This window comes from Onychostoma macrolepis, chromosome 07 (genome assembly GCF_012432095.1).
Source record: "Onychostoma macrolepis isolate SWU-2019 chromosome 07, ASM1243209v1, whole genome shotgun sequence".
NCBI lineage: Eukaryota > Metazoa > Chordata > Actinopteri > Cypriniformes > Cyprinidae > Onychostoma > Onychostoma macrolepis.
This window is the reverse complement of record NC_081161.1, coordinates 9,903,424-9,922,454: the sequence shown is the minus strand read 5'-3', so window position 1 is coordinate 9,922,454 and position 19,031 is coordinate 9,903,424. Positions and strand designations below refer to the sequence as shown.

At 39.1% G+C, this 19,031-nt stretch overlaps 2 protein-coding genes across 5 annotated transcripts in view; one reads left to right on the top strand and one right to left on the bottom strand.

Moving 5' to 3' along the window:
- The first annotated feature begins 5,625 nt into the window (after positions 1-5,625).
- kcng4b (potassium voltage-gated channel, subfamily G, member 4b) overlaps positions 5,626-19,031 on the top strand; it is a 19,026-nt gene continuing 5,620 nt past the window's right edge. Inside the window, exon 1 of one of the 2 annotated variants that reach the window (XM_058781525.1) lies at positions 5,626-6,588. In XM_058781525.1, the coding sequence (XP_058637508.1) occupies positions 5,854-6,588 (735 nt within the window). In that variant the 5' untranslated portion in view covers positions 5,626-5,853. Of the gene's footprint in view, positions 6,589-14,048; positions 14,079-19,031 lie in introns of those variants that run through there. The other variant, XR_009271979.1, reaches the window with a different exon arrangement.
- LOC131543767 (uncharacterized) overlaps positions 7,160-19,031 on the bottom strand; it is a 24,796-nt gene continuing 12,924 nt past the window's right edge. Inside the window, exons 1-6 of one of the 3 annotated variants that reach the window (XR_009271978.1) lie at positions 10,284-10,955; positions 9,964-10,057; positions 9,703-9,743; positions 8,447-8,613; positions 8,270-8,356; positions 7,160-7,590 (exon numbers count right to left, since the gene is read on the bottom strand). Coding sequence is in view for 1 of the 3 variants with exons in the window: in XM_058781524.1 (XP_058637507.1) it covers positions 7,423-7,590; positions 8,270-8,549; positions 9,703-9,743; positions 9,964-10,057; positions 10,284-10,369 (669 nt within the window). In the remaining 2 variants the exon portion in view is untranslated. Of the gene's footprint in view, positions 7,591-8,269; positions 8,614-9,702; positions 9,744-9,963; positions 10,058-10,283; positions 10,956-19,031 lie in introns of those variants that run through there. The other 2 variants (XR_009271977.1, XM_058781524.1) reach the window with 2 other exon arrangements.

Sequence of the window (19,031 nt, the reverse complement as noted above, 5' to 3'; positions counted from 1 at the left end):
AGCTAATCAAGTCCTTCAGGCTTATTTGCAAACTACATGGTTTGTGTGTTGGAACAAAACTCTGCAGTGTTGCGGCCCTCCAGGAACTGAGTTTGACACCGCTGCCTTAGGGCAACAACTTAATTTTTTTAGGGTGTAGGTCATGAGTTTCTGTTTTTAGCAACCATTCTTGGAAGTAATTTAATGCATTCTGTAGTTCACGGAATTTATTTTGACAACACTAATAAAATGTTCGAGAATTATCTGAAGCTGCATCTTTCATGCAGCTTTTTGAAATGAAAAGATCTTATATTTTATAATTATAATAAACTTATAATATGTTTATTATAATCACTTATAATAAACATAAGTGCCTGTTTATACCAATACAATAGTTGTGGTTGTAACAAGAGCTGCATATGTCCATAAAAAGATTCGGACAAGCTTTTAAAACCAAAGCCGAAACAGTCAACAGTTAAAAGTCAAAACTGAAGTCATTTCAGTGAATGCTCTTTTTAATTCCTTTTCTTTATGAGACCAGCTCAATGTTCTACTGAACTGCAAGGCATTATAATGACTTAATGTATGTTTCCATAATTATCATTTGCATGTTAAGACCCTTAATTAATGCTGCCATGGTACTGAACTACAGAACTATATACTACACAGTACAATATTCAATTAAATGTTATCATTGATATTTGTACTTTTAATGTTAAAGTATTATAAAATATTTATTACACTTTATTTTAAGGTGCCCTTGTTAATTATACATTTAAGTAATATTAATTAATGTACTTACTATATGGTTAGGGTTAGGATTAGGGTTTGGCTTAGGGTTACTTGCATGTAATTATGCATAATTTATTGTTATTATAATAGTAAGTACACGTAACATGTGTAACAAGGATGCCTTAAAATAAAGTTTTACCAAAATATTCTTAACAAAATAATTAAATAAATAAATAATAATAATAATAATAGTAAATGCATATAATTTTGCTTACCTGTTAGCATAACCTATAAGTATTGTGAGTATAAATTGTCAAAACAACATTAAATAAAATAACAGTGTTCATGGTCACATCTTGTATAGCGCAAGTCCTCAGTTCCTAATAATAAATAATTTCAAAATATTCCATAATGAAAACAACCTCTTTATTATGAGTGCATTGGATGGGTTAAGAAGAAGCAGAGAATAAAATTAGCTGAAAACCATGGGCATAAGTCATTTGTATTGTTCAATTGCTATTTCACAGCTAACACTATAGACCTGTCTAAGTGTCACATTTCTGTCTCTTCTAATGCAAAATTGTCTTCAGCAGGTTTTCCTTCTTTTGATGTTGAAACATCTAAAGACCATCCTTGTTATTGCCAAAGAGGGTTATAAACAGTAATGAGTGCTTTCAATATTCAATACTGAGATCTCTGATATCCAAAGTACCTGCAGGTTACACATATCTAACCTAAAAAAAAACTAAACAAAAAAAAAAACACCGGATACTGGATACTGAATACTGAATAATAGTTTTAAGCAGTAAAAACCTTTATGCTGTTTTTTTTGTTGGTTGTATACATTACCTGCTTTGTCCCTATATAGGTATTTCTCTTCAGAGTAGCACCAAATCAAATTTCCTTTCTGAGTAGCAACATGATACATATGTAGCCACGAAGCACGAAATTCAGAACAGTCTTCATGCCCATATACTGAATGATCTGAGTTAAATGGATCTGGTGAAAAGACCGTATAATATTTCAGAAAGGTTTAGTGTTCTGTTAGTGGTGCATATTAGGCCATACGAAATATTCTGTACCTAAGATCATTCAACTTATTGAGGAGAGGTGTGCAATTGTTTTTCTACGCCAGGGGTGGGGAATGTTGATCCTGGAGGGCCGGTGTCCCTGCAGAGTTTAGCTCTAACCCTAATCAAACACACCTGAACAAGCTAATCAAGGTCTTCAGGATACAGGTAGGTATTTTTTCAGGGTTGGAGCTAAACTCTGCAGGACAGTGGCCCTCCAGGATCAACGTTCCCCACCCCTGTTCTACGCAATCAGGCATATGATTTTCACCGGCTGATAGAACAGACACAAATACTAAAGAATCACAGAAGGGATAGTTTAAATTACATGCAATTAGCTGAACTTAAGAATGCTTTTTGGACCCACTTAAGTAGTACATAAAAAAATCTGTATGTGTAATTGTATAATTCTACACTGTAAAAAGTGATGTTGACTTAACTTAAAAGAATTGAGGAAACCCATTGCCTTAAAATTATTAATTAAATAATAATAAAAAAAAAGTTAAGTGAACTTGACAATTCACTTAACTTGTTTTTTTTTTTTTTTTAATTATTATTTACTTTAAGGCAACGGGTTTCCTCAAATTTTTTAAAGTTAAGTCAACTTGTCACTTTTTACATTGTAGTTGAAATATGGTTAGTCAGTACTCTTCAGTACATTCACTGAAAAGACTTTAACGTAAACTCAAATACACTGTCATTTCTAATGAAATGTGTATGTAATGTATTTGTGATTACAATTTTGTAATTTGAAGCTGCAATTTAGTACATTTAAAATTTACTGTAGATGTAATGTTGAATAAGACACTAGTTCAATAATCAAGTACTTTAAATGTTCTAGTCATAAGTGAAATAAGTGTACTTTAAAGCACATATAATTTAAAGTGTACCTGAAAGTAAATATTTTATTCTGGCATCAATCCAATGAAGTACACTTTTAAAGTGCGTACACTAAATTGTGTTAAGAAACATAGTCATTAAAGTGTACTTTTTTACATGTACTTAAGATGGCCTTTTATTTCATAAATATTATATTATCTGTACATTTTCCAGCTTTTTAAAATAGACTTTTAAGACTTAGTAAACTGCAAGTAAACCACATTTATTACAATTAGGCAGACTTACTTTTCACAAGAGAACCTATCATTCAAAGGACTGAATGATTAACCATCCAGAACGTCCCCTGATATGTAGGGCGCTGTTACCCAGGACATCCAATAAACCAAACAGGAACACATTTTGTACATATTTGAAATTTTTTTGCAGCTGCTAGTAGACATCTACCATTGCCAACAAGTTTTACAAAGCCATGTATTTTATTTACAGTGTAAAAATCTTGTTAATAAATATGATCACTCTCTGCATTTTTTTTTAGGATAGGGGAAACACGAAAACCTAGATGCTGAATGTAAGGAGACCCTGATGTCAAAGCACTTAATAAGGTTCTCCGGTTTCTTTCTGCAGGCCCAGTCCATCCAATTAGAAGTAACCTGAGAACTAGTTTAGGAACAGGTTGAACATGACAAACAAACTTGATTACAGAAGAGTAAAGACATCCTTTAAAAACCAACTGTTTTAAAACTCTCTATATCACAAGTTATTGTTTATCCAAGGTGGTAAGTATGGGTCGTCACTGGTTCAACTGTCCCAGCATGCTCACCATCATCTGTCTACAGGAGATTACAGCTAAGCCCTGATATTCATTACTCTGCGGATCAAGGGCTTCAGAGTTCAGACTCCCAATCTACATATTTCACTAAAGCAATAAGTCATGTAAGGTTTGCATAACAGTGATTTTACCATAGTTATATGTTTTAGTTATTCTGCATCATGCTGTTCCTAAGAACACCCCTTAAAAAAAGTAGTTGTGCCTTATCACTTTTATAAAATAGCAGCAAAATCAATATGATAAAAGACAATGTTAAATAACTTTTTAAACGTAATTTATTAAAAATAAGCAGAATGATTCTTCTACAAAGTTATACAGCTCATTAGGTTAATTTAAGGGTGTATGCTGGCACGCAATCCAGAAAGTAAACAGAGTTAACTATTACTGTATATGGTGTATTAATATATAACTAGTTGTGCATTTTACAGCAGCTATTAACATGGTTTATTTAATTAGAAATTATATATCGTTGGATCTATGTCCTACAATGCACTCACAACTGACCTTATCGAGGTGCTTTGTTGAAATCACCATATATATAGTCACACCACACTATTTACTCGCAACTATTTGTTGTGAATAAAAAGCGAGGACGCATTAAATCTGTAGGTGGGCGCGCACGCGCGCACAGCGGCTGGCTGGTGTTTAATATCTGAAAAGCAGAGAGATAAACAACAGTAGGCTTTCGGAGGACACCGGTGTTAGATAATCGGTTTTATTCCCGAGAGTATTTTTTCACTCAACCTTTTTTCCCAGGCGCTTGTGTTAGGATTCAGGGTGATCTTTATGAGACAGGCAGATTATTCCTGTCCATCTGACTAGACGTACAGTAAGAGACACACATGGCAACTTTCAACTGCAATACACTTACTTGCAAGATAGGACGAGGAATGTATCACCTTTTTAAACTTGGTTCATACACCTTCCTAAATTAAAATATGTTTTAATAACCTTATGACAGATGAGTAAAAACGTTTACATTGTTCCTTTAGGATGACAGAATCCTTAACATTTTAAGCAGGTAAGTGGTGAAACTTTTGATTTTATTTTATGAAATGGTTTTTAATGACAGACAATGAATATTGTGGCAAATGTTATTTAATGTTGTCGTGAATGTGTTGATGAAGTATGTATTGATTAAGTTTAGAAGTATGTATCTTATTAAACAGGCTACTAACAACAAAAAAGCACAAAGTATCATGGTACACAGCAAAAATGTTTTATCTGGTAAATGTGCTTAATTTGGTAACATCTAATGAAAAGATTTTATTTTAAAGGTTGCACAAAATAAAGAATTTAAGATTAAGAAGTGGGCCACCCATTCATATGAATGTGTGAAATAATAACACACAATATGGCGGCTGTAGTCCCACCTAACCTTTAAGAGCCAATCACATTTTTGATAGTGGAATGGAGGTCCCAGTGCACTGTTAAAAGAGCCAAACACTGTTTTAATAGAGGCACTGCCCGTTTGATGTCTCTTAAATGGAAAAAATACCAGTGAGTGAGCACAATTTATGATGTCATGGTGTCAAATTTTACCCTTATTTAAAAACATTATTTAACCTTAACATTATTAGATAAATAGAAGGTGTACTTAAACAAGTGGGGACAGCTGAATGAACTGACTAAAGTCATTTCTAAGGGTCAAATCACATCTCTCACTATTTAAAAACACAGGTAGAAATACTGTAGCTCCTCCTTAAGGTAACAAATGTCTGTTTTCACTTTTTATAGTGTACAGTATTTCACTGTTTATTTTATTTTATTTTTATGAAGTACATTAGAGTATCAAAGTACTATGGCATTACCATCTGATATAATCACTGTATGATAGAGGTACTATCATTTTTTGAAAGTGTGTAAAAATATTTAATTATTGCTTATGTAGAATTATTGTTCTTTTTATATAACTAATATATATTTTTGGGGAAATAATTTTTATGTGTACACATGTATCTAAAAAAAATTCTAGGATTTACATTTTTACAAATTTCCATCAGAAATTGCTAGTAACACATTAAATCAAACATGACATTTTTCTTGTAAAATGTACTTGACTTTTTATTTTATTTTTTATAAAAATAAAATATTTTTAATAAAATATTAATAAATATTTTATTATTAATATTTGTTCAGTATGTTTATACAAAAAATATAATTTTCTTTCGTTACTCTTGTAAACATGAATGCATGTATTTGCACAGTTTCACAGAAACATCATTAGCTGGTCTCAAACTGAAGATAAAACAAATACAGGTGCATTACAGATATGTTGATATTGGTGATGCTGATGTTTCAATAAAATAATACTCCTTTTCTTCACAGTTCTCTGCCAGCTCCAGTGCTTTGCTTCCTGCTTAAGCTACAACATTCAAATCATTGACATCCCCAAATGCCACCATGCCCATCATCAGCAATGCCAACCATGATTTTAGCAGTCTCTCAGTCAGTACAGACGACAGCAGCCTTGACCTGTTTTTCTCTGAAATTCCAGAGACTGAAACCATCAAAGGTGTGTACTTTCAACGGGCCCAGCGACTACACAACATTGATGTTGACCACAGTAAACTAGCCCTCATCAATGTTGGAGGAGATTGCTACACATTTCCTTGGAGCACACTGGAGGAATTCCCACTCACTCGTTTGGGACAGCTGTGTCACTGCAGCAGCCCGGATGATATCGCCCAGCTTTGTGATGATTACGATGAGGCCCGGCGAGAGTTCTTTTTTGACCGCAGCTCGACAGCCTTCCGGGTCATCTTAAACTTCCTGGCTGCAGGTAAACTGAGGCTGCTGCGGCAGGTGTGTGCTGTGTCACTGTCTGACGAACTCAACTATTGGGGCATCGACCCTGTTCACATGGAACACTGCTGTCGGCGCAAGTTGTTGTCCTGTGTGGAGGAAGTAGGAGAGAAGAAAAGGAAGGAGGAAGAGAGGAGGCAGAAAAGGCTAGCCATACAGAAGCCTCTAGCACAAGAGAAGGGCTACGTCTGGTTTATGAGCCAGCTGCAAGAAATAGTGGAAAACCCTCATTCTGGCTGGCTTGGGAAAATCTTTGCATGTTTCTCAGTGGTCATGATTGCTGTGACAGTTATCAGCTTGTGTATCAGCACCATGCCTGATCACATTAATAGGGTTAGTGCACAAATTCACTATTTTTATATATACTGTCTTCTGAGGAAACTCTATAGTATACCATGATATATATTCTACACCCTTTAAAAATAAAGGTTGATGCCATAAAAGAGACATTTTTGGGTTCTCCAAATAATCTTTTGGTGAACAGTTCTAAAAAGAACCATTTCTTCCTAGTGTGTAGAACATAACTTAAAGAACCTCTTTCCACTATAAAGAACCTTTTGTGCAGTGGAAAGGTTTCATGGATGTTAAAAGTTCTTCATGGAACCATAGATGCCACATTGTAAAAAGTGACAAGTTCACTTAACCTTTTTTTTTTATTATTATTATTATTTAACTAATAATTTTAAGGCAACGGGTTTCCTCAATTTTTTAAAGTTAAGTCAACTTATCACTTTTTACAGTGCATCAAAAACCTTTATTTTGCAGAGTGTACACCAAATGGCAGAAGAATGCAAACATTTATGGAATTAATGGGGTCACAACTATTTTTTTTTATTTCTTCTCACCACAATTCAGCTTTATGTGACCATTACATTTAATACTTTTATGTAGTTGTGTTATTTGTGTGTGGAGTTTTTTGTTTTCAGTTAATTCAACCTTGTGACATACAGTAAAGCTGATAATTTGATAATTTAAGAATGAACCATTTTTGCCGTAGTTTCAATTTAAGGACTATGTTCCAAATAATTATATTATAATTTCTAAATTTGGGGGGCGGGGGGCAAGAAGGGAATCCAGAGTGAACTGAAGAGCAGAACCAAACAGGAACACTGGTGGGAGATGAGTACAGTCCAGGAACGACAAGATAGGCGAGGCCAGCAATGAACATCAGGGAACATAGAATGGTGATGGCAGGGGAGAAAGAGAGTGAAACCCGGAGAGTGGAGGCAGGAACTTGGCAGTCCTGGCTGGAGTCCTGGGGCTGGCGGGCAGATAAGAGATCTGAAGAGGAGCCGGATGGATGGAACTAGAAGAAGAGGGCAGAGCAGCAAGAGACTGGACAGTGGTGAAGATGGGATGACAAACACAAACACCATGTGTCAGCCATGTTATCCAGACAAACAAAAGATGAACAAACAAACCATGAGCAAATCAGACCAGCACCCTGACAGTAAGCACCCCTGCCCCCACCAGGAGCAACCCTGTGTGCTCCTGGGACGGAAAAGGAGTAGTCCAAGATGTCCTGAGACAACACCCCCCTAAAAGGTAATAGTATCCCCAACCACACCTCCTGGTGTCGAGCAACCTCGTTAGCACAACAGGATAAGGGGGAGGGAGGGAGGACATAGGATCAAAGGGGAAGAAATTACAGGCTTGACACGAAACACATGTAAGCCGACACATAAGCGACACACTTCCGTTGGACCATAGACTTTGGTAATGTGGTATAGCCCTAAGAACCTGTGTTCCAGCTTGCGTGCCAGCACCTTAAAGGGATGCTCATTAATTTTGTCATTAATCACTTTTTAACCCCCATGTCGTTCCAAGCGGTTTTCATCTAAAATATCTTAAATTGTGTTCCGAAGACGAACAAAGCTTTTACGGCTTTGGAACGACATGGGGGTAAAAATTATCATTTTGGGGTGAAGTATCCCTTTAAGGGACAGGTCCTTAGTGGAAAGCCATACCTTCTGCCCACAGGCATACTTGGGATAAGCCTTGGCATATTTCCCACCTGGAAAAGCACCTTACTGGCTCTTTCACATTTGAGTCTGCACCACTGGACAAAGGCCTGGGTGAAGGGAACATGTGCCTCAGGTTCCTGGGAAGCAAAAAGATGCGGCTGATGACCAACAGAATTTGGAAAGGGGGCATACCAGTGGCTGCCACAGGGATCGTATTGTGGGCATACTCTGTCCAGGTGAGCTGATGGCTTCAGGAAGTGGGATTGTGGGATGCCAGACAGCAAGCATCTGTTCCAAATCCTGGTTAGCTTGCTCAGACTGCTTGTTGATCTGAGGATGGAATCATGAAATCATTTCAGTGCATTTTTCAGAAGCACTGAAAAATGGGAAAAATCTGGGGAGAGGGAAAATGGGAAAAAAAACTGTCAGAGACCACATCTTTGGGAAGCTATGAATCTTAAAGACATGATCGACTACCACCTGAGCAGTTTTTTTTTTAGCTGAGGGCAATTTGGGAAGGGAAATTAAATGAGCCACCTTTGAAAAATTGTCTAAACCATCAAAACCATGGAATTGTCCGTGGAGGAAGGGAAGCCAGTGACAATACGGGACCAGGGGTGGGTGCCGATGGGCAGACCAAGAAAGGCTCCACTGCCCCTTCCAGCTGTTATTGCTACTCATCCAAAACCAGCCTAAAGGCCGTTCCACACTGAGCGCGATGCGAAAAAGCGAAGCGAATCGCAGACGAACGGTCCTTTCACACCGAGTGCGAAACGAATGTTCGCCTTCTGCTAATTCACACCTGCACGCTAGGTGGTGCCGACCAACAATGTATTTTTCCTCAGATATGTATCTCAGATATGTATATGTATTTAACATCGTCAGCTGCTCAATATAAAGCATTAAATTAAGAAATAAAGTTTGGTTCAACACCAGAAATGCAATTACCTTTAATGCTTACAAGAATATCCTATAATATAATTAGAGGTACAGTTAGCATCAAGCTACACTTGAAAATGTATGTAATTATTAATGTATTTTTTTATAAGTCACGTTAAACCATCGAGTGCTTCTAATAACTTCCGATTGTGATCTATAGTTGATTTTGATTATAATAGGCAGACTCTTTGTATGTCATCAACATCCTTTATTGTTATAAAAAATACCATGAGCTGTATACATTATAATCATATGTCTATTTACTTTCATATGTCATGTGCAGAAAAATGTGCGCAAATGTTCGTGGTCTATGTGGAAGCATCCATCTGTTGTTTTATTACAGTGCGTCGTCGCGTCCGATATTCATTTTGCTTTTTCGCGCTCGGTGTGGAAAGGCCTTAACTGCGAGCAGCTCCTGGTTACCTACAATGATGTAATGATGTTAATTTCGTTCTGCTAGGCTCAGGTGGTGAGAGAAGTATGCGCATGGGTGCACCATCCCATGATGAGGGGATAATAAAGAAAGGACTGCCCCAACTCTGACCTCTGAAGCATCAATCTCCATAATGAACTGCAGATCACGGTCTGGAACAGACAAAACAAGTGTAGAAGTGAAACATTTTCATAAAAAGCCCCCTGTGCCTGCTCTGACCACCTAAAAGGTACTTGAGCGGAGGTTAGAGCAGTTAAGGGGCAGTGGTCTGACTATAATGCCTAATGGAACAGCAATAAAAATGGCAAACACTAGAAACCGCTGCAGAGCTCTATGAGAGTCAGGGACTGGCCACTCTGAGATAGACCTCACCTTAGTCAGCTTGAAATATGTACTTTTCCGCTTTGACATAAAGTTGATTTGCAAGTAGCCTCTGCAGCACCTGTCAGACATGTTGAGTGTGTACCTGCAAAGATGGGGAATCAATGTACACAAAGACAAATCGATTATATGTCTGAGATGTTACCTATGACACTGAAGCTTCGAGGCACATATTGAGAGTGCTGCATCGATCTTCAGCCTCACTTTCTGTCCAATCACATGCGCAATTTGCTCTGTGTATTGGAATGTTCGAACCCCCAGATTTACAAGCGAGTTTTCATTCAGATTTATTAGATTACATTTTTAAATACCGTCTGCATGAACAGCTGCTGCTTTGGAAGGTGAATTTGGCCAAGAGGAGTGGGCCATGACACGTCGACAGTGTAGGTTGCTGCATGTCAGCTCCACCAGGCCATCAAACAATGTTGGCAGGTCATGGATGACAATCTCCCTGAAAACATAAAGCTGCTTCATTTCAAGCCAGCGACTGGGTGTTTTAAATATCTTGATCATTTCCTGAAGAAACAGCTTGAATGTGGCACAGTAAGGTGCTTGCTTCTCCCAGATGGTAGTTGCCCACTATCTGGCCCTCCTAGTGAGTAGGGTAATGACGAATTCCACCTTCACTGCTTGGGTAGCAAAGGTCGAGGGTTGCAGGGCAAATGTGATGGCACATTGGAAGAGGAATGGTTGACATGACTTAGAAATTCCATTATAAGGAGGCGGTGTTGGCACTTCGGGTTCCGGAGCCACCTGGGAACGAACAGGAGCTGGCGACGGTAGCCCGGATCTGCTCAGACCCTGCTAATTCTATGCTGGTCAGATTGAACTGTCAGGATGGTAAAACAGGAGCAATCAGTTGCAGGGATAACAGTGATATATTGAAAGCACAAAAACAGGATTGCAGGGAGAAATAGGGGGGCCACAGTCAGGAGGGTAGTCAGGAGAGATCCCAGCCAAGCATGTGGTTGTTTTGCATTAACCCAATTAGGTAGCTAGAATCCTTTGGGACTGATCCAAAGAGGAGCTGGATGAATGGAACAGGAAGAGGAGGGGAGTCATGAGGGCAGGGTGGCAGGGAGTCTGGAGAGTGGTGATGGGGAAGAAGGGGAGCCAAAAACATTATTTAATTAATAAATAATAATCATGAGTTTTATTAAAAATATGATAACTGGAAGCCATTCACTATGTGAAAGGTGCATAGCCAAAGTTTCTTGAACTGTTGAAAGGGATTCAGATTTAATCCTTTGAATTCTGGCCCTGGGGACCCACTGCTCTGCCCATTTTGTATGTCTTCCTCATTTAACACAACTGATTCAGATGGTCAGCTTGTTAGGAGAGAGCTCAATGAACTGAAGTGAGTGTGTCAGATAAGAGAGACATATACAAAATATGCAGAGCGGTGGGTGTCCAGGACCAGAGCTGAGGATGTAAACAATCTGTAATTTTCAGAACTCAAAATACACATTTTAGTAGTATGGTAGCAACATTTTAAGATTTAATTTAAATTTACAGTAAAAACTTCATTACATTTACATTTTAGTCATTTAGTAGACGCTTTTATCCAAAGCGACTTACAAATGAGAACAATGGAAGCAATCAAAATCAACAAAAGAGCAGTGATATGCAAGTGCTATAACAAGTCTCAGTTAGCTTAACGCAGTACACATAGCAAGTTTTTTTTCTTTTTTAAATTATATAAAAAAATTGAAATAAAATAGAATAGAAAAAGAATAGAGTGTTAGAGGCCTTTTTTGCTTTTGTTAACTGTATAATAAATAAAAAGAAAACAAATAGAATACAAAAAGATTAGAAAAGCTAGTGTTATTTATTTTTATTTTTATTTTTATTTTATAAGAATAGAATTAGAATAGAGAGTTAGAGGGTCAAATAAAGATGGAAGAGATGTGTTTTTAGCCGATTCTTGAAGATGGAAGAATTCTGCTCCGATTGAGTTGGGAAGGTCATTCCACTAGGAGGGAACATTTAACCCTTATATGTCTGCGGTTTCCTGTTTACACTCAGTGCATTTTGGGGTCTATATGACCCCAAAATTTAAAGAATGATTGTAAAAAAAAATTACATTTTTAATAATACATATAATATATTATTTTTTTTTTGTTTACTTCTCATCTATACAGTAATGCTGTGTTTTTGGATATACAAAGTACTTTTGTACCTATTTACCACACAATTCCTCAACTATACCATTAGCTTGCGTGTGAAATATAATTTTTTTATGAAAAAAATACTTAAATGATGATCTAAATTAAATATAATTTGTTTCTGGATATTGATCTAGGTGTTAGCTGTACAATTCTGCCATCTGTTGGTCAAAGACAAACCTGAAGGAATTACAATTTAAGAAATAAATTGTTTTGTCCATAGATACCCAGCAGAGGGCAATAGAGATCCATTCATTTTACTGGATGTGGCCAACTGCTCATATCATAACTTTTGTGATACATTTTGTGAATTTATACATGTATAAACATTATACAAGACATTAAAAATAAATATTCTTTCAAATAGTAGAATTTTGGTAGTTTTTGATGCGTTTTGAAATGTCTGTTTTTACAAAATACCACAGAAATCGCCACATAAGAAACACCTAAAGGACAAGACTTAGAATCAGATTGTAGTTGAATATTATTTATTTGAATGAACCAAATGTGAAAAAAAAATTATTAACTTTAGAATTTAGAAGATATTAATGTAATAATATATATATATATATCAAAACAGCAGCAATATGCAGAAATGAACAGGAGTGAAGAATGAACACTGAATAACAATATAATGTGTATTTGTGTGTATGTGTGTGTGTGCGTGTGTGTGTGTGTGTGTTTGAGTGAGCATGTCTTTTCTACATTGCATTTGTGCTCTAGTACCAGGCCTTCATTTCTGTGTGGAAAAGTTCCTTGATTATTACGCCGGACTGGGAGTATAGTTCCTAATCATATCGGACTAGAAAATCGCAACTTTTCATTTTCCGCCGGTCTTAGTACACGATATAACTACAGAAGAGTCAAGTTTTAAATAGGAAAACTATCGAAACTCTTTGGTCATTTTTGAACGCGATGCTACTGGTCTAATAGGATTCAATGATCTATGCTAAGCTATGCTAAAAGTGCTATCGCCAGACCCGGAGATCGGCTGAATGGATTCAAAAACGGTAAAACTCAATTTATTAACTCTGGGGGAGTTGGAGAATGAGCCTATTTCCAAAAAAAGTGGAGTGTTCCTTTAAGGATCCGTGGGCTCTCTTATCGCTCTCGCGGTTCTTTGATGTCATTCTGTGCAGCGCCGCTTCAAGTCGAACGCACCTATTAGGCTTGTTTGAGATGTGCCTCGCCTGAAATGTAGGCGAGAGTAGGCGGCTGCAGTGCGGGGAGGAGTGAAATAAGAGCAGTAAAGACGGACAGTTCTGAGCTCTCGAAGTGGTACAGATACCAACGAGATCAAAGGTGGATATCGCGTTATTCTCACTCATGCTCTGTGCTGCTGATAAACATGATATAATTTCAGTTATGTTGCTTTTATATGAATATGAATATGATGAACAAGACACTCAAAGTGCTTGCTATTTAATTCCATACGAAAGGCATATTTATCATCCATTTTTATTTTAATTCAAACATGTATTTTAGATTTTTATAGAAAATATGACAACAATCACATATCTCACAAAGAGATGGCACTGTCATAGTGTTTGGGAATATTCATGCACAATGTAAATACATAATAGCATGAAATCAGATTAAAAAAATAAAACATTTTAGAAGAGAATGCAGAGTCACGGCATAGGCGTAAATCCCGGGGGGGGCGGGGGGGACAGGACCCCCTATCTGAGGCTTGTCCCCCCCTAAAAATATAATTACAAGCGACTCTGTGTATTGAAAATAATATAATGGACATATACTTAAAATAATTGTGTGATTAGTAAAACAAAATAAACGCAAAAAAACGTTTTAAGTTCAGAAATGTTTTGATTCCCCCCTCTCTTTCCTCACAGTGGTTTGGTCCACTGCCTGCTTTCCTTCTTTACCCATACACACACACACACACACACACGAGTCCGGCAGGAGAGAGCAAGTTAGTTATGTGTAAGTAGGCTGTCAAGGCTGTTTTATTCTCTTTAAACATCGGGTGAAATGATTCTTTCTCTTTAATACAGATGATGCTGCATCATTAATAAATTAGCCAAGACAAAAAAAAATATGACATCCGATGTATTTTCTATGAGCGATTATAAGGTTAACAAGCTTAATGCCGTACGTAGCTTGTCACCCACTACAACTAACACGGCGATAAGCCTGTGTGTGAACTGATATTAGGCTAATATTGTAGACCTACCTGTTGGGTTTTGCTCAATATGATGTTAAGTGGCAGATTAGTGGGTTTAATGCAGTCGAATTAATGCGAAAGAAACATACTAGGTTTCAGACGAAACCTAAAATACTACGGATGACGCAAAATAATAATTATATTATGAGGGCGTGGTGAACCATATTTAAACACAGTCTCCATGCTATGTACACATGCTGTGTACACACATCTATCCTTACAAGTACAATTTTGGCTGTATTATTTGTGTCCCCTTCAAAAATTGCTCTTGAGAGATTTTACGTTTATTTACATTTTACATTTACATTTACATTTAGTCATTTAGCAGACGCTTTTATCCAAAGCGACTTACAATTGGGGAATACATCGAGCGATTAATCTTGAAGAGGCAATCAGACATACGAAGTGCTTGCAAGTTTAGGATGAAGTCAAGTGCTGTCGAAAGAGATGAGTTTTCAGTTGTTGCTTGAAGATTGACAGGGATCCAGCATTCCGGATAGAGGTGGGAAGATCGTTCCACCAGCCAGGAATGGTGAATGAGAATGATCTAGAGAGTGATTTTGCGCCTCTCTGTGATGGTATCACGAGGCGCCGCTCACTAGCAGATCTCAGATTTCTGGAGGGATGTAGTTTGTTAATAGAGAGTGCAAGTAAACGGGTGCTGAGCCAGTGGTTGTTCTATATGCAAGCATCAGTGTCTTGAACTTGATGCGAGCCGTGATTGGTAGCCAGTGCAGGAGATAAAGAGAGGTGTAACATGGGCTCTTTTGGGCTCGTTGAAGACCAGTCGTGCCGCTGCATTCTGAATCATTTGTAGAGGTTTGACTGTATTAGACGGAAGTCCAGCCAGAAGAGCATTGCAATAGTCCAGCCTAGAAATGACAAGGGCCTGGACAAGAAGTTGTGCAGCATGCTCTGTCAGAAAGGGCCTGATCTTTCTGATGTTATATAGTGCAAACCTGCAAGATCGAGCAGTTTTGTAATGTGGTCTTTGAAGGTCAGCTGATCATCAAAGATTACACCAAGATTTCTGACCGAAGTTGATGGGGTTATTGTTGATGAACCTAACTGGATCGTGAAGTCATGCTGTAGAGTCGGAGTGGCAGGGAGGACAAGAAGCTCAGTCTTTGCCAGGTTGAGCTGCAGGTGATGTTCTTTCATCCATGCCGAGATGTCCGCCAGGCAACCTGAGATCCTTGCAGTTACCGTTGGATCATCTGGTTGAAAAGAGAGGTAGAGCTGTGTGTCATCAGCGTAGCAATGGTATGAGAATCCATGTGCCTGTATGATGGGACCCAGTGATGTAGTGTATGTGGAGAAGAGGAGGGTTCAAGAACTGATCCCTGAGGAACCCCAGTGACCAGTGTATGTGCTTTGGATACCTCACCTCCCAGGCCACCCTGAAAGACCTACCAGTGAGATAGGATTCAAACCAGCGAAGTGGAATGCCAGAGATGCCCAGTGATGAGAGGGTGGACAGGAGTATCTGATGATTGACAGTGTCAAAAGCGGCAGATAGGTCCAGCAGAATGAGGACTGATGATTTGGAATGGGCTTTTGCAATTCGCAGGGCTTCAGTGACCGAGAGAAGCGCAGTCTCAGTTGAATGGCCCCTCCTGAAACCTGACTGTTTAGCATCCAGTTTGTCGTTCTGTGAAAGAAACAGTGAGACTTGGTTGAAGACAACTCGTTCAAGTGTTTTCGCTATGAACGGAAGGAGAGAGACAGGTCTGTAGTTTTCTATAAGAGAAGTGTTTAATGTAGGTTTTTTGAGCAGTGGGGTTACCCGAGCCTGCTTGAACGCAATGGGGAAGTTACCTGTGAGTAGGGATGTGTTGATGATGTGTGTGAGTGCAGGTAAGAGTGTGGGTGAGATTGCTTGGAGAAGGTGTGAGGGGATTGGGTCAAGAGGACATGTTGTAGGATGGTTGGAGAGGAGAAGCTTGGATACTTCAGCTTCAGTGAGTGGACAGAAAGAAAAGATGGGAGTTTTAGCAGTGGATGTGGTAGGGTGAGGGTCCTGTGTGCGTGGAGGTGAAAACTGACCACTGATTGATCTAGTTTTGTCTGTAAAGAAAGTGGCAAAGTCATCAGCTGTAATAGAGGTGGAGGGAGGAGGTGGAGGGGACAGAGGAGGAATTAAATGTTCTGAAGAGATTACGCATGTCTGGAGCGCTGTCGATCTTGTTGCGGAAATGTGAGGATTTGGCAGTGTGGACTTTAGCAGAGAAGGATGTGAGCATAGACTGGTACCTACTGAGGTCCGACAGATCGTTTGATTTGCGCCATTTTCTCTCTGCCGCTCTGAGTGTAGTCCGATGTTCACGAAGAACCTCGGATAACCAGGGGTTGGAAGGAGCAGCCCGTGCGGGCCTAGAGGAGAGAGGACAAATGTCGTCTAGACAAGAGGTTAAGGTAGAGCATAAAGTCTCAGTAGCTGCGTTTACATCCAGAGATGAGAAATGGGTGGGTGAAGGAAGAGAGGAGGATACCACAGAGGAAAGATGGGAAGGAGAAAGGGAGCGCAGGTTTCGTCTAAAAGTAACTGGTAGGGGGGTTGGTGGCACAGGAGAAGCAAAGTGTAATGTAAATGTAATGAAGAAATGGTCCGAAGTATGTAGCGGTTGTACCAGAATGTTATCTGCAGTACAATTGCGTGTGTAAATTAAGTCAAGTTGGTTGCCTGATTTGTGCGTGCTAGTAGTGGTAAGGCGTTTGAGATCAAACGAAGCTAGGAGTGCATGGAAGTCTGTAGCATAAGGCTTGTCTAGGTGAATGTTGAAATCACCAAAGACTAGGAGTGGAGTGCCATCCTCCACGAAAGAGGACAGCAGCCCGTCCAGCTCCTCTAGGAAGGTGGCTAGAATTTGGCTAGGGGGACGGTAAATGACCACGATCTGGAGTTTTATCGGAGCTGATACAGTAATGGCATGAGATTCAAATGAGTTGTAATTGCATAGGGAAGAGCGGGTTGAGTATTTCCAATTGTTAGAAATGAGCAGACCAGTGCCTCCACCCCGCCAACTTGCCGGGGTGTGAGAGAAAGAGATTAGTAGAGAGCAGCTGGGGTTGCTGAGTCTTCTGGACGAATCCAGGTCTCAGTCAAGCCCAAGATGCTGAGCGTGATTTTAAAGAAAAAGCAGAAATGAAGTCAGCTTTGTTGACAGCTGACTGACAATTCCAGAGACCCACAGAGAAGGAAAGAGGTGTAGTGAAGGAGGTAGAGATAAGGCGCAGGTTAGCAGGATTACGTTGCCGTCTGCGTGGGACGTTAGAGCGTGGTTGAGAGAGAACCGGAATAGTTTGGAAACACATGATAGAGGTGGCAGGAAAGAGGATGGAAACGGAGAGTGTGTAAGGAAGGGGAAAAAGAAAAGATACTTAAGTGTGTCGCTCGGAGTCGTTGCTCGGTTAAAGTCGCGCAGGAAAAGTCGATGGTCTTTACCCTCGTCTGTCTTCACACGAGGAGGCTGAACGCTTCCGCTGATGCTTCCGCCAGCGCCGGACCTCTGATAAATACAGCCTAACACACTACCGTGAAAACAGCTGTGGCCGGCTTCTGATTGGCCCAGCCAATAGCCTTGTGCAAATAACTCAAGACGAAACTAACACTTCGCTAGCAAGGAGCACTGAAAATGATCCAGGTTCCTTCTTAGCCGAGGTGCAAATTATTATAATTAACAGAAAGTGCAATCAAACAACGAAACCTCAACGAAAATGCAGAATAGAAATAGAAGGAAACGAAAGTATTCCTTCCCAACAGCAGGTAAATAATTTAAACAACAGATCTATGACTAAGTATCGCAACACTTACGAGCTGCCGTCCGCCTCTTCTGGTGAATATTCGGCTTCTCCCGACTTGTAATAGCGAACAGGCAGTTTAAATACTTTTACAGTCGCTGTGGCCGGCTTCTGATTGGCCCAGCCAATAGCCTTGTGCAAATAACTCAAGACGAAACTAACACTTCGCTAGCAAGGAGCACTGAAAATGATCCAGGTTCCTTCTTAGCCGAGGTGCAAATTATTATAATTAACAGAAAGTGCAATCAAACAACGAAACCTCAACGAAAATGCAGAATAGAAATAGAAGGAAACGAAAGTATTCCTTCCCAACAGCAGGTAAATAATTTAAACAACAGATCTATGACTAAGTATCGCAACACTTACGAGCTGCTGTCCGCCTCTTCTGGTGAATATTCGGCTTCTCCCGACTTGTAATAGCGAACAGGCAGTTTAAATACTTTTACAGTCGCTGTGGTCGGCTTCTGATTGGCCCAGCCAATAGCCTTGTGCAAATAACTCAAGGCGAAACTAACACTTCGCTAGCAAGGAGCACTGAAAATGATCCAGGTTCCTTCTTAGCCGAGGTGCAAATTATTATAATTAACAGAAAGTGCAATCAAACAACGAAACCTCAACGAAAATGCAGAATAGAAATAGAAGGAAACGAAAGTATTCCTTCCCAACAGCAGGTAAATAATTTAAACAACAGATCTATGACTAAGTATCGCAACACTTACGAGCTGCTGTCCGCCTCTTCTGGTGAATATTCGCTTCTCCCGACTTGTAATAGCGAACAGGCAGTTTAAATACTTTTACAGTCGCTGTGGCTTCTGATTGGCCCAGCCAATAGCCTTGTGCAAATAACTCAAGACGAAACTAACACTTCGCTAGCAAGGAGCACTGAAAATGATCCAGGTTCCTTCTTAGCC